The 15,223-nt window shown below is 41.1% G+C and overlaps 1 protein-coding gene across 1 annotated transcript; it reads right to left on the bottom strand.

The window, feature by feature from the left end:
* Positions 1–279: 279 nt before the first annotated feature.
* TDP2 (tyrosyl-DNA phosphodiesterase 2) lies at positions 280–15,177 on the bottom strand. Its single transcript, XM_030314722.1, is given in 8 exon segments — positions 280–1,402; positions 6,726–6,896; positions 8,598–8,629; positions 8,632–8,715; positions 10,408–10,499; positions 11,168–11,341; positions 14,809–14,894; positions 14,974–15,177. Coding segments are annotated over 8 exon segments (1,086 nt in total). The 5' UTR covers positions 15,139–15,177; the 3' UTR covers positions 280–1,120.
* Between the last annotated feature and the right edge of the window lie 46 nt (positions 15,178–15,223).

The raw sequence follows: 15,223 nt of genomic DNA, 5'->3' as shown, positions 1-15,223 counted from the left end.
ACGAAAACTATAAACAAGTATAATTCTTTATTTAAAGTACACTTCTCTTGGGGCGCCTGGGTGGCGCAGTCGGTTGGGCGTCCGACTTCAGCCAGGTCACGATCTCGCGGTCCGTGAGTTCGAGCCCCGCGTCAGGCTCTGGGCTGATGGCTCGGAGCCTGGAGCCTGTTTCCGATTCTGTGTCTCCCTCTCTCTCTGCCCCTCCCCCGTTCATGCTCTGTCTCTCTCTGTCCCAAAAATAAATAAACGTTGAAAAAAAAAAATACTTAAAAAAAAAAATAAAGTACACTTCTCTTAAAAGTGTTTTTTAAAGCACAGTTAAAAGTGCTCCTTATCCCTCTCCTGTAAAATAATTCAATTTTATAAGTAAAACTAAAAACCGATTTCTCTTTACACATTCATTTTTCTCTTAGAAAAGATATCCGATGCAGCTATAAAATTGACTTTAATCATTATCAGGTCTAACCTTGCCTCTGTTGGCAACACAAATGGCGACGTTGACAAACATGAATTTTAAAAAGTTGAGAAATTTCAAGTCCTAAGGTTTCACTTAGAGCTTAGCAAATATGTACTGTTAGCTGACGAAAACAAAGTCTATGGTGGGATACCTATCATCTACTTAAACGTACATAATCATGGCTTTTTCATTTACAATTACCTGAATTTCTAAAACATAATGAAAAGATCTAATCCCCCAAACTCAATAACCTCTTATTTTTATTTTTAAAGATCTACTTAAAATATAAACTCTCTGGTGCCTGATCTTAAAAATCAACAAATTACAAAGGCTAGCCCAGATAGAGACGTGGCCCTGCTTGAGAACCAGCTGGTAACTCTGAGCACTATGAAAAGCTCCAACGGTCCTGGTGGCCTTTTATGAAGAAGTCTCATATTCTGAACACCAGGTAAGCTTTAATGTAAATAAACATCAATATTTACTTCTGAAATATGAGGACACAGTCCACAAAATAAAATCACAGTAGTGTTTTCTTCTGTTACAGTGATCTAGTACATTAATTCCTCCCTATTAAGCCTACCTTTCCAGACAGATAAAATTACATTTGGAAAAACCCAGAATGAAATTACTCATAAGATGCAAAACTCTTATTTGAAAGGCATTTCACAATATCACATCTAAGTTGCACAGAAGACCCCAGTGATCACTAGGAAATCTACCACAATCCAGTTTTTCCAACCCAAGGAGGTCCAAACTTTGGGGAACAATATGACCACTTTCTGCTGCTGTTCTGAAAAATATTCGATCAAAACGAAGCTTGCAAGTTGCAGATATTCCAAGATTAGAGTTCATCTGTGTGTCCCACGTATACTGGCAATGCTTAGGTTTGCCCAAAAACTCCCAGACATCCAAAATGTTGCCGGGTAAACCACCACATTTGGTAACCTGAAAAGAAAAAGACAATTCTTTAAGATTCAGTCCTTCTTCTCCTAAATTAAAAAGGTTTTTTTCTATGTCTAAGACCAACATTTCAAATCAGAGTGTCATAAATTAATGCAATGCAAGACTAGATATAAATATATTCTAAAGAATATTTGCTGTACAGTAATAAGTAGGTAATATAAAAATAATCAAGATAGCCTGAGAGATCTGAAATTTGCCCCTTCTCTTCTGTCATAGACTCCTAACTTCGGATATCAGACAAAACTTAGAAGGTTGCTAGCCCATAGCCTCGGTTATTGCTATTTATTTTTTAAAAAATGAACACAAGTAAAAAGTAGGCAAAACTGTTACTCTAGTGTATAAATTTAGTCATATCCCATTTATATGATCCAATAATGTGAGCTGCCTTCACAGTGTCATTTGAAATTTACTATCAATTCTTCCTTCTATTCACACTCCAGGACTTAAAGATTTTGCATTGTGGTAAATAAAATAAGTCATAATTCCTCTTATTGCACTCCACCTTACTGCACTTCACAGATACTGTTTTACAAACAGCAGGTGTGTGTGGCCACTTCGCAGGCAGCGAGTCTATCAGCGCCATGTTCCCCAACAGCATTTGCTTACAGTGCGTCTCCGTGTCAGGTTTGGTGATCTTTACATCTCAAACTTTGTTATTATACATCGGCTATGGTGATGTGTGATCGGGATCTTTGCTGTTACCGTTAATTGTTTGGGGACGCCATGAACCATGCCCATAGAAGACAGTGAACTTGGGGCGCCTGGGTGGCTCAGTCGGTTAAGCATCCGACTTCAGCTCAGGTCATGATCTCGCGGTCCGTGAGTTCGAGCCCCGCATCGGGCTCTGTGCTGACAGCTCAGAGCCTGGAGCCTGTTTCAGATTCTGTCTCCCTCTCTCTCTGACCCTCCCCCGTTCATGCTCTGTCTCAGAAATAAATAAACATTAAAAAAAAATTTTTTTAAAGAAGATGGTGAACTTAATATTTTTTGTGTGTGTTCTCCCTGCTCCACATAACCTCTTCTCTCCCCTCAGGTCTCCCTTTCCCCTGAGACACAATACTGAAATGAGGCTGTTTGATCAACCTACAATGGTCGCTAAGTGTCCAAGTGAAAAGAAGAGTCATTTGTCTCTCACTGTAAATCAGAAGCTAGAAATGATTAAGCTCAGTGAGGAAGGCATATGTAAAGCTGAGACAGACCAAATACTAGGCCCCTTAGCCAAATTGTGAATACAAGGGAAAAGTGCTCGGAAGAAGATAAAAGCCCTACTCCAGATAACACAGGAATAACAAGTAAAACAGCCTTATTGCTGACGTGGAGAAAGCTTGAGTGGTCTGGATAGATCAGTCACAATATTCCCTTAAGCCAAAGCCTCATCCAGAGCAAGGCCCTGACCCTCAATTCCATGAAGGCCGAGTGAGGTAAGGAAGCTGCAAAAGTTTAAAGCTAGCAGAGGTTGGCTCGTAAAGGTTAAGGAAAGACACGGTATCCATAAAAGTGCCAGGGGAGGCAGCAAGTGCCGAGGCAGAAGCCGCAGCGAGTTCTCCAGAAGATCCAGCTAGGAGAATTAATAAAGGTGGCTACGATAAACAACAGATCTTCAACATATACAAAACAGCCTTCTACTGGAAGATGCCATCTAAGACTTCTACAGCTAGAGAGAAGTCAGGGCCTGGCTTCAGAGCTTCAAAGGACAGGCTGACTTTCTTGTTGGGGGCCAATGCAGCGGCTGACTTGAAGTTGAAGTCAATGCTTATTTATCATTCCAAAAATCCTAGGGCCCTTAAGAATTAGGCCGAATCTGTATGAAATTGTTGAGACACTATAATGTACACCTGACACTATATAACACTGTATGTTAACTATACTGGAATTAAAAACTTAATAAAAAAAGGATGAGGCTAAATCTACTCTTCCTGTGTCCTACAAATGGAACAAAGCCTGGATGACAGCACATCTGTTTACAACATGGTTTACTCATTGCTGAAACCTACTGCTCAGGAAACAAATCCTTTCAAAATGTTACTGCTCATTGACAATGCACCTGGTCACCCAAGAGCTGGTGGAGATTGACAGGAAGATAAATGTTTTCACGCCTGCTGACACAACCTCCATTCTGCAACCCACAGGTTAAGGAGTCATTTCCACTTTTGTCTTATTATTTAAGAAGTACGTTTCATAAGACTATAGCAGCCATATACAGTGATTCCTCTGATGATCTGGGCAAAATCAATTGAAAACTTTCTGGAAGATTTTCCTATGATTCACGGGAAAAAGTCAAAATGTCAACATGAACAGGAAGGACTTTGGAACAGTTGATTCCAACCCTCACGGGTGACTCGGAATTGAGGTTTTCAAGACTTCTGTGGAGAAATTAAGGCAGATGCGGTGCAAACAGCAGAACTAGGGTTAGAGTGGAGCCTGAATAAGGGATGGTAGTGCCGCAGTCTCAGGACCAAACTTTAACGGATGAGGAGGTGCTTCTTACGGAGGAGCAAAGTGGTTTCTTGAGATGGAATCTACTCTCGGTGAAAACTGTTGAGATGACAACCAAGTACTCAGGATATTATGTAAATTTAGTTGATAAAGCAGTGGCCGGCTTTAAGAGGAATGACTCCAATTTTGAAAGGTCTATTGTGGGTAAAATGCTATCAAAAGGCACAGCAATGGTACAGAGAAACTGTGAAAGGAAGAGCCCGTCAAGGCAGCAAACTTCATTGTCTTATTTGAAGAAATAGCTACAGCCATCCCAACCTTAAGCAACCACCACCCCGATCAGCCAGCAGCCACCGACATCAGAGCAAGACCCTCCACCAGCACAAAGATTATGACTGGTTGAAAATTCAGGTGATGGTTAGCATCTTTTACCAATAAAATAATTTTAATTAAGGTATGTACATTGCTTTTGAATGTACATACCTTTTTAACAAGTACATTTCTTTTTAATAAATAGACTACAGCAGTATAAACATAATTTTTGTACACACAGTGGGAAACTAAAATTCATTTGACTTGCTTTGTTACGACATCCAGCTTAATGTGGGGGTCTGGATCTGAACCTGCACCTCCGAGGTAGGCCTGCATACGTGCAATTTCCCATTTTAATGTGTACAGTTCCATGGCACTAAGTACATCGCCAGAATTGTGCAACCATCACCACCATCCAGCTCCAGAACCTTTTCATTTTCCCAAACTGAAACTCCACACCCATTAAATCCTAACTACCCATTCCATCCTCCCCCAGTCCCTGGCAACCACCATCCTACTTTCTGTATGAATTTGACTACTTTAGGAAATTCATAGGAGAAAACATAAAACGTGTCCTCTTTGTAACTGGCTTACTTCACCTAGCATAATGTCCAGGACTCATCCATCCCACAGCATGCGTGTCTCCTTCCCTTTTACGGCTTAACGATGTTCTGCTGTAGGCACGTACATTTTGTTTACCCACTCATCTGTCAATGGTCACTTAGGTGCTAGCTACAGTGAATGATGCTGCAATAGGGGTGCCTGGGTGGCTCGGCTGGTTAGACAGCTGACTTGATTTCAGCTCACGTCATGATCTCATGCTTCGTGAGTTCCAGCCCCATGTCAGGCACTGCGCTGACAGCACGGAGCCTGCTTGGGATTTTCTCTCTCCCTCTCTCTGCCCCTTCCCAGCTCGTGCTTGCTCTCTCAAAATAAATAAATAAACTTAAAAAAAAAAAGTAATGCTACTATCAACACAGGTGTACAAATATCCCTTCGAGACCCTGCTTTTACTTGTTTGGGTATATACCCAGAAATGGGATTGTTGGACCACATGAAAAGGGTTTTAATTTTTGGAGGAATTAACACACCACTTTCCATGGCAGCTCTACCATTTTATCCCCATCGCAAGGGTTCCAATCCAAACCCTCGCCAATATGTTATTCTCTGGTTTTCTGATAATACTCGTATCAGCAGACATCAAGTAATACCTCGTGATGGCTTTGATTCACATTTCTCCAATGATCAGTGACGCTGAGCATCTTCTCTTGTGCTCACTGGCCATTTGTAGGTTTTCTTTGAAAAAATGTCTATTTAGGTCTTTTGCTCATTTTTAAACCAGGTTGTTTCTTTATTGCAGAAATTCTTTATATAATATCAATATTAATTACGTTGATATTACTCACTTGCCGGACACATGATTTGCAAAACATTTTTCCCATTCCATGGGCTGCCTTTTCAATCTGTGTGTCCTTTGATGCAGAAAAGTTTTTAATTTTGATGAAGGCCATCTTTTTTTTTGTTGTCTATGCTTTTGGTGTCACATCCAAGAGGTCGTTGCCAAATCTAGTATCACAAGGCTTTTCCCCTTTGTTTTCTTCTAAAGGTTTTATAGTTTTAGCTCTTGTAGGTCACTGATCCATTTTGAACACATTTTGTATAGGGTATAAAGTAAGGATCCAAGTGGTTTTTTTTGCATGTGGATTTCCAGTTTTCCCAACACTTGTTGAAAAGCAGGATTTTTCTTTTACCCCCGATCAACCAGGTATCACAAAACAGCTACCATGAAGTCACTGATTTGCAAATAGTCCAATAGACCATCTGATTTTCTTTAATAATCTGTGTACAAGGACACAAAATCACAAAGAGAAGTAGAGCACCACCTTCTTTATCTAGGGTATTGCCCTCACTTTGGAAGTAAGTCCTGACATGGTTTCATTGCTCGTTTCACTTCCTCCACTCCTGGAGCGTTCAGCAGTGAAATGAACACTTCTAATCTGATGTGCGTTTAGCCAGAGTTGGGGGAAAAGGCAAGGCCGGCTTACCATTTAATATGATCTAAGTCTACAGAGGCCCTGAAAAATCCCAATGTGTCTCAACTGAACTAAAGGAAAGGACAGCATTTCAGACCTAGGCATGGTCGCACCAGGAAAAGGGAGTAAAAAAAAAAAAAAGTTGAAAAAAGAAAACCGGAAGAGAAGTAGGGACAACTGTGATGGTCAAATCTTTCTGTGCTTCTCATCTTGCAGCTAGAGACACAGCAGATAAACTGGATCTTTTCTAAACTTTGATTTATTATTTTCTCTATACCCCTCTTTTTAATCAACATGTATTGCTTTGTGTTGTCTGTTTCAAGTGCAGTATTTGTGCTTTTCCCAATAATCTAAGGGCTCCTCCTGCTTCTGCAACGCTAGGCTCACAGCACAGGCTAAGTGAATATTTACTGAATTGCACCTAGAAGACCGCTTACACATTTTAACAGCTTTGGTCAGAAGAAACCCAAATTAGTCTCCACAGCAGCAGCGCCCAGAAGCACAGAACATACTTTGTCACTCACTTCGTGATCCCTTAAATTTGTATCTCCTGCAAATATAACTGTAGCTGACGCTGGAACTTCTTGCATTTTCTTTAAAACCATTTTTAACTGATTCATTCGTTCCTTAGCATGCCCTCTGGTGCTCTCCAAGTGAGAAGTCATAAGGCAAAGTTCGTTTCCTGACACACTTGCCTGCAACAGGATAAATATAGTTGTTAAAATTACTCACCAACCACTAATGCAGAAATTTGATAACAGAATCAGCCAAGTACTCGGCTCATTAGTATGTATTTGCTAAAGCAAAACTATATAATCAGCACTGCGCTCATCTTTCTAGGTCAAGGTATAAAGTGCTAATCCTGCTCCCGAAGAAGACTACTTAGCAAACAGCCACTAGTACTTCCAGACCTACCTCAAATGTCACCTCCCCTGTGATCCTTCCTCAGCATCCCCAGACAGTGGCTCCCTCCTCTATACTCCTATAGCATACTCGAAAGACTGTTTTTAAAGTTCCCTAGGCTGAATTACAGCACAGTGATTTCTCTCCTACAAAGTCATGAGTCATCTGAGAGCAAAGATGGTTCTTTTATTTTCTGCTATTATCAACAGCCTGGCACATAGGCACTCGAAAAAGATCAGTTAAATGAATGAATGAAATCATTTACTACTTAGATACCGACAATGCAGGATCTGTCATTATTCACACCAAGTGCCCGCAGAATCAAGTCCAAATTCTTTCATACTGGGTATTCATGACCTTCTGTAATCTGGATCCAACCCACTTTACCAATCTCTTGTCACACGACCCCTTTTCATGCTGTCTACACCCAACTGAATACAATGCTTATGTATACTCCTGTATGTTCTTTCTCATATAGATCTACGTCCAACTGAATACAAGGCTCATCTTCGCTCCTGTATGTTCTTTCTCACATAGACCTATGTACGCACACACATCCTGCAATGTGCAATTTGCAAAAGTTTGCTCACGGTGGTTCTGCCACCTGGACTGTTCTTAACGCCTACCTCTGACATATTTTTCAGGGCCCAATTCAAATACAACTTCCTTCATGAAAATTTCACTGAACAACCTAGCTGATCTCATCACACACACACAAAAATGTTGTCACTATATATGGGGACAGCTGTTAGCTGGATTTACTACGGTGACCATTTATACAAATATCGAATCGTTATGTCGTACACCTGGAAGTGTATACTGTTGCGTCAATTATATCTCAATGAAAAAACAAAAAACGATCTAGCTTAAGGTTATCTCTAAACTCCCATGGTCAGCATTATATTTACTCCAGTGGCATTTATGCTTTTCCTTTATTTTAGTTACTATACAACACAATCTCTCTCTTGCTAATCTGTAAGTGCTACAAGAGCAAGATCTTTGGATTCATTCTTGTAAGGCTTACAGAGTACGGTACACTATCATGTAGAATGCATTTAGGAAAAAAAGACCACTTTAGGAAGCAAATGTGGAATGTTAGTAAATTCTTTTTTTTAAATATTTATACTATGTTTATTCCATTTTTCTTTTCTTTTTTTTTTTTTAACATAGGCTCCCCGCCTAACACGGGGCTCAAACTTAAACCCCAAGATCAAGAGTTGCGTGCTCTACCTGGCTCTACCCAGACAAGCAGCCCTAAATTCTTAAATATTCTTTGGAAAACATCCAATGGATCAGGGTTTTATATTCACAAATTTGCATTTGTAATTTATGTAAAAACTTAGTTACATGGTTAAGGCTATTTAAAAGAATTTAGAAAAGAAAATTTTCTATAAAGGCAGATTTTTTTTTTTAAAAAAAGATACCACAGTGGAACTGTAAGAAACCACTCAGTTTAAAAAAAAAAAAAAAGTCAATTTTTAAAAATTACTTACATACACACACAAAAGGTTTCTCATCATTTTGTATTTGGAAAAGGGATAATCTCTTGGCTTTTAAATTTCACCTCTCGATTTCTTCACATTATAGCTGTGAAATATCCTTCTTCATGACCTTCAAATGTTTGTGGAAAGAATTTAGGCTGAGAAGTCAAGAATATCCCAAGTTTTATCCCAAGTTCTCCTGCTGAAGATTTTATAACAAGTAAGTACAGATATTTAAATGGGTATGAATCTTCAAAGTAAACTATTATTTCAACACAGCTGAAGATGGCCAATCGAGACCCTATGTTTACCGGCCCCTTCCCAAAGTAGCTTGATGTATGGAAGAAATATAAAAATAAAAATGAATTCACGTAAGTGCCCAAAATAGTCAACGATGCTGCGGGCACCTGGGTGGCTCAGTTGGTTAAGCCTCTGACTTCGGCTCAGGACATGATCTTGTGGTTCATGAGTTCAAGCCCCGCGTCGGGCTCTGTGCTGACAGCTCAGACCCTGGAGCCTGCTTCGGATTCTGGGTCTCCCTCTCTCTCGGCCCCTCCCCTCCTTGCACAAGTGCTCTCTCTCTCTCTCTCTCTCTCTCAAAATTAAATAAACATTAAAAAGAAATTTTAAAAATAGTTAATGATGCCAGTATCAAATAAAAAATTGAGCAATTTCTGAAAAAGTAGATGAAACTTACACTGAGGCAAACTGACATGCATTACTTCTTACTCTGGAAGCACCAGAAAAATGATAATGAATAAGAAATTTAGAAAGGTATAAGTTGTGAGAAGAGAAGTGAAGTAGAGGGGCAGTGAATAAAAGCTTCCAACTGTTTTTCAGAAAACAAAGTAGCTGAAGAAGCGAGAAGTGGTTTATATCTAAACAGGGAAAAACCAGGAAAAGTGGAAAGGGAGAGAGGGAGGAAGAAAAGGAGGAGAAGGTCAACAACAGCCACATGGACCAGAAACCTGCAAGCAGGGGGCAAAAGCTGGTAGGGGAAAGGGAGGGGGAGAGGGAAGAGAAAAAGGGTCAGAGTAGGAAGGAAGAAGAGGAAGAGGAAAAGAATTTACCAGAACTGAATGTCACAATCCTCCGGTTTGAAAGTTCCTACCACGTGTTCAGGCACAATAAATCAAAAACAGACTAATAAAACGAGGAAGAAAAACCAAGAAGGAGGAAAGCATGGGATTCAGAAACAAGAAATCCAAACAGAAGAAAGTCAAAAGAATCCCGAAGAGAATGCAGGAAAGTTGTCCCACGAAGACAGAGAGAAAGACAAACACAGAGACTGAGAGAGAACCCTCTGCTTAGCAACTGCGATTTAGTATAAATCAAAATTACAATTACCTACTATGTAAAAACGAAAGTCAAAGAAAACACACGATTTAGCCAAATATCATGGAATGTAGCCGGTTGGTATATTAATGTAACTCATTAGAACAAAATAGAAATGGAAAATCAAAAACTATTCAGGGCAAAAGCTAGGAAAAAACCCAAAATCAATTAAAAGGAATAGAGTTTTTGAAAAGCAATTATCACACTTCAATTTAATAAATTATTTTACCAAAAAACTACTCAAGGTCTCAAATTTTTGCAATTTATATTTTCCTGAAAAAAACCATCCATTGCAACCACCACTTTTCACATATATTAAGATGTATAACATATCCTCCTACAGTTTTCCTAGTACCCTGCATCTGGCTTACTTTTCCTCAAACTTACTTTTGCTTTTTCCTGTGTGTGCTCCTATGGCTAAACTTTTGATTTACCTCTTTCACTGACTGTTTTCCAGAGACAAAGACAGTAAGACATAAAGTGTTACCTGTAATAATCTCATAACTACTTGCTCTCTTCTTTAGGTAGCTACAATACGGGGGGATGACTTCCTGGAGAAATATCACATCCGGGCTATACCTAATTCAAAACAGCAATTTATGATAAATACCAGGTAAACTATTTCATGTGCTGCCGCTTAGATTAGCAAAATATTCTGCCCCCTAGGAGATCTAATATTCAATCTTTACACTGACCTTTGAGAACTATAAAATCAGAAAGATCTGTGCCATTTAACAAACACTGTAAACATCAAATTAAAAAAGAAAAACATACATAACACTTTAAATTGAAAAGAAGTGGAATCACAGATAATAGAAATCAGTGTACTGAGAGCCTAATAATGGCCCATGCGATGTTTAAAAGTTATTAATCCTCACCAGTTATTATCCACGATGAAGGAAACTGAACTGCAGAGAAGTTCAGCAGCTCACAAGTGATTATGTAAGGTCACAGAGCCAGTGTGTAGCAGATACAGTTCACCTTGGTAATTTTATTTTCACAGCAATAATTACATACAGGTTTAGAAAGGAAAACAGTACTAGAAGGCTGCTAACAAAAATCAGCATTCCCTCCCCTGCCCACCCACACCGAGAGGCAATCACTCTCCGCTCTTTCACATGTGTCTTCGGAGAGTTGGATTTTGAACTCAGATCTGATGCCAACGCCCACAACCTTGACCTTTACCCTTTTTGTAGACGGTAAAACACATGATCATGCTACCATTAAATCTAAGTAATAATACTTACAAAGTTAAATAGGAACACACTCCTCGAGCCCTCTCTTGCAGATTGTTTAGATCTAATCCATCAACATTCCAGGTAATGAAAGAGAACGTGCTGCCATCCTCTTGCTGAATACCTTCAGATGTGCTGGTTTTAGAACTAATGGAATCTGTTGTTTCTTCATTTGTTAGATCAACACTGGCAAGATCACAATGAAACACAACTTTGCAAATCATCTATATAAACTGATTAATTTGAAATTATTTTCTAACTATTTGTAGCCCTCATTTTACAGATAAATACAATTTAAGAGCCCTAAAAGTATCTGTCTATATAAGAGAAGAAGCCATACAACTGCGGAAAAAAGATTCTTATTGTTATCTAAAATATTGTTCACTTATATAATTATAGCCAACTCAATATCCCTCAATGTCACCAAAATGACTTAAAAAAAATTTTTTTTAATGTTTATTATTTTTGAGAGAGCAAGAGACAGAGCGTGAGCAGGGGAGGGGCAAAGACAGAGGGAGACCCAGAATCCAAAACAGGCTCCAGGCTCTGAGCTGTCAGCACAGAGCCCAACGCGGGGCTCTAACTCATGGATGGCGAGATCATGACCTGAGCTGAAGTCAGATGCTTAACTGACTGAGCCAGTCAGGCACTCCTAAAATGATTTTTTAAACTATGACCTGAAGTCAGACTGAGCAATATAAGATTTCCAAATGTGGGTTTATTTTACATTGTAAATGACACAGAGGAAACCTATGAAGTAAGATCTCTTTGTGAATAGCAGCTGCAAACGTGTTGTTACCCCCTCATTGAAAGGGGAGGTCCAACAGCTCTCTCCCTGAATCTTTGCCTTAGTGATTTGCTTGACCAACAGAATAGGATGGAAAGGATGTCCTGGGACTTCAGAGCCTTGGTCATAAGAAACTTTGCAGCTTTCACTCGAGCCTTTTGGAACGCTCTCTCGCAAGATACCACATGAGAAGTCTGAGACTGCATGCTGGAGAGGCCCAACATATAAGCTCCAGTCCGCAGTCCTGAGAAACCATTTCACACCACCTCCACCAAGGCCCAGATATTTGAGGCACAAACCATTATTAAAAGTTGATTGCTAAGCAGTTACATGCCATACATAAATTTCAGAAATAGGTTTTCATATTTATAACTTCAATAAATTTAATGCCAATATTTTAACTTTTTAATTAAAACTTTTTAGTGAGATATAATTGACATATAACATGATACTAATTGTTGCACAACATAATGATTCAGTATTTGTAACCACTGTAAAGTAACCACAATAAATCAAGTTAACATTACTTTAACGTATTTTTAAATAATTTCAGACTTTCAGTAAAACATTAGAAAGGGTAAAAATTCTTTTCACCATTCACCCACACAAACATTACCATTCACTTACTTAACATTTACTTGCTTTGCTTTTTATTGTGAAATGTTTGCATAAATACTTTTGTGTGTATTTCCCAGAAACAAGGACAGGCTTACATATATACCCAAGCATTACTAAAGGTCAGAAAATTATCATTGATACATTATTATGTAATTTTAAGACCTATTCAAATTTCGCCAATTGTGCTACCAAAATCCCAATTTATAATTCTGAGAGGGACTCCAAATGCCCTTCCGTTCCACCATTACTCAGCTGGATTTCACATTTTTGAGGGACTATTTTAGGGAATCCACTTCCTCTGTTCTGCTTTCAAGATTTATTTTTTTAATGTTTATTTATTTTATTTATTTTTAATATTTATTTTTGAGAGAGAGAGAAAGTGCACATGCAGGGGAGGGGCAGAGAAAGAGAATTCCAAGTAGAGCCCAACGTGGAGTTCAATCCCACTGGCCTCGAGATCATGACCTGAGCTGAAACTAGAGTCTGACACTTAACCAACTCAGCCACCCAGGAGCCCCTAAGATTTTATTTTTAAGTAATCTCTACACCCAACATGGGGGCTTGAACTTACAACCGCAAGATCAAGAATTGCGTGCTCTAGGGGTGCCGGGGTGGCAGAGTTAAGTGTCGAACTCTTGATTTTGACTCAGGTCATGAGCTCATGGTTTGTGAGTTCAAGCCCCACATGCGGCTCTGTGCTGACCACAGGGATCCTGCTAGGGGTTCTCTCTCTCCCTTTCTCTGCCCCCCCCTCCTTTCTCTCTCCCAGCATGGGGCTTGAACTCACCACCCTGAGATCAAGTGCCTCTGTTCCAATTTCTTTATTGGTTACAGTTTAGATTCTAAATGGCATAAATTAACTCAGGCTGGTTTGAGCAAACTAGAGGAATTTAGAAGGAAACAGAAACAAGCCACAGAGCCAGGTTCTGGAATGCAGCTGTCTCTAAGGAAGTTCAATCAAGGCTTTCTCTCCATCTGACTCAACTTCCCTCAGCCTCATTCTGCCTCTTGCAAACCAGCCTTCTCCTCTTTCCCGCACAAGTTCGAAGTTAGCACGTTATGGTTCCAGCTCCACAGGAAGATTTAGACTGAACTCTCTTTAGCCTAATCTTGAAATCCCAGGAGAGAAGATCTGGCTGGCCAGCTTGGGCTAGGTGAATACTACAACACGGGAGGCACAGCTCTGTCACTGTGGATGGGTGGACAATTCCCCCAGTAAGAAGCTAGGCAGATAGAGGAGCCTAATGAAATTATCACATCTGGAAACTGGTGCAGCCGAAAAGATTATCGGGAGAAATGTGTCTTCACTATGAAGTTAACTCTACCAGCTGCTCACATACCGGGGAGAACTTTATACATGTTTATGGAGAGCTTATTACATGCCAAATATTGTATTAGACTTGGGAGATTAAATACGTATAAAACAGATATGGGCTTCACTAAGCCCATGGGTAGCCTAGTGGGAGATATAAAATATTAAGTAGCAATTAGAATGTGAACTTAGTTACTATGACCAGGATCCTGCAGGATGCTGTAGATTACCGAAGAGGAAAAGTTTCTTGGAGGTAAGTCATGTCTAAGACGGGACTTACGGTAAATACTACTTAGCAAGAAAAGAGTCCAAGAAAAGGTTCAGGGCAGAGGTCATAAATGTCTTTACAAAGGTTGAAAACAGAAAACGGCCCACTGGAGAAAACGAAAGTCTGATATGCCTGTTAAGTTTTTGTGGGGTCAGAAAGAGAGGGTGAGAGGAGACAAAACTGGAAGGATAGGCAGCGGTCAACCTGGAGGGATGCGTAAGGCATCTGGACGTGAAGGGCAACAGGGCTGGAATTGGGGAGGCAAGCAGTGGAATTACAAGGCGGGTGTGCATTCAAAAAAACAACTACGTAGATAAACCGCACCGGAAGCCAGGAGACTTCCAAGTTACCGTTCTTCAACAGAGGATTTTGCCTCATTCATTTATTTCGAACCTCTCACACAGTTCCCAGATCTCGAATCAAAAAGGAAGCTTCGAAGTTTTCCTTCCCGGACTACATTACGTCGGGGTGACGCGTTCGCCCCGCGGCGGGGGCGCCATCTGCACCCCAACCACCTGCATGAGCCCCTCCGAGTGACCAGCCAGCCCCGCGCACACTCACCAGGACCCGGGCGCCGCCGGGGCGCATCTCCGCCCGCAGGCAGCTGCTCGAGCTCCCCCGGAGCGCCCGCCCACCGCCTCGGAGGGACCCGCCCGGCGCTCACTCACCAGGACCCGGGCCCTGCCGGGGTCTCAGGGCGGCTTTCCAAGGCGCTGTTCTCCACTGGCGGCTCGAAGTACGAGTTCAGCGCTCTCTGAAAAACAGATACAGCGGTGGGACCTGGGCGCTTCCCGGGCCGAGATACAGAGAGGGGAGAGAGGAGCGAAGCCTACTTCCATCTCCCAGTCGTTCTCGGCCAGGTAGCACTGAGCCACGGCGGAGTCGCACGTCGCGACCGAGGCAAACTCCACACAGAGAAGCCGCCGCTTCTTCGCCTCGGGCTCGCCCTCTTCCCGGTCCGCCTCCAGCGTGACCTCCGAGCCGCTCGGCCCCTCCATCCGTTCGCCGCGGGCCGACGCCCGGCACTGCGCAGGCGCCTGCCGCCCCGGCGCACTCGCGTCACCCGCCCGGCGGGAAACGTGC

The sequence above is a fragment of the Lynx canadensis genome, chromosome B2 (genome assembly GCF_007474595.2).
Source record: "Lynx canadensis isolate LIC74 chromosome B2, mLynCan4.pri.v2, whole genome shotgun sequence".
In the NCBI taxonomy this organism is placed as follows: Eukaryota; Metazoa; Chordata; class Mammalia; order Carnivora; family Felidae; genus Lynx; species Lynx canadensis.
The sequence above is the reverse complement of the archived record's forward strand: the minus strand, read 5'-3'. Positions and strand labels throughout refer to the sequence as shown.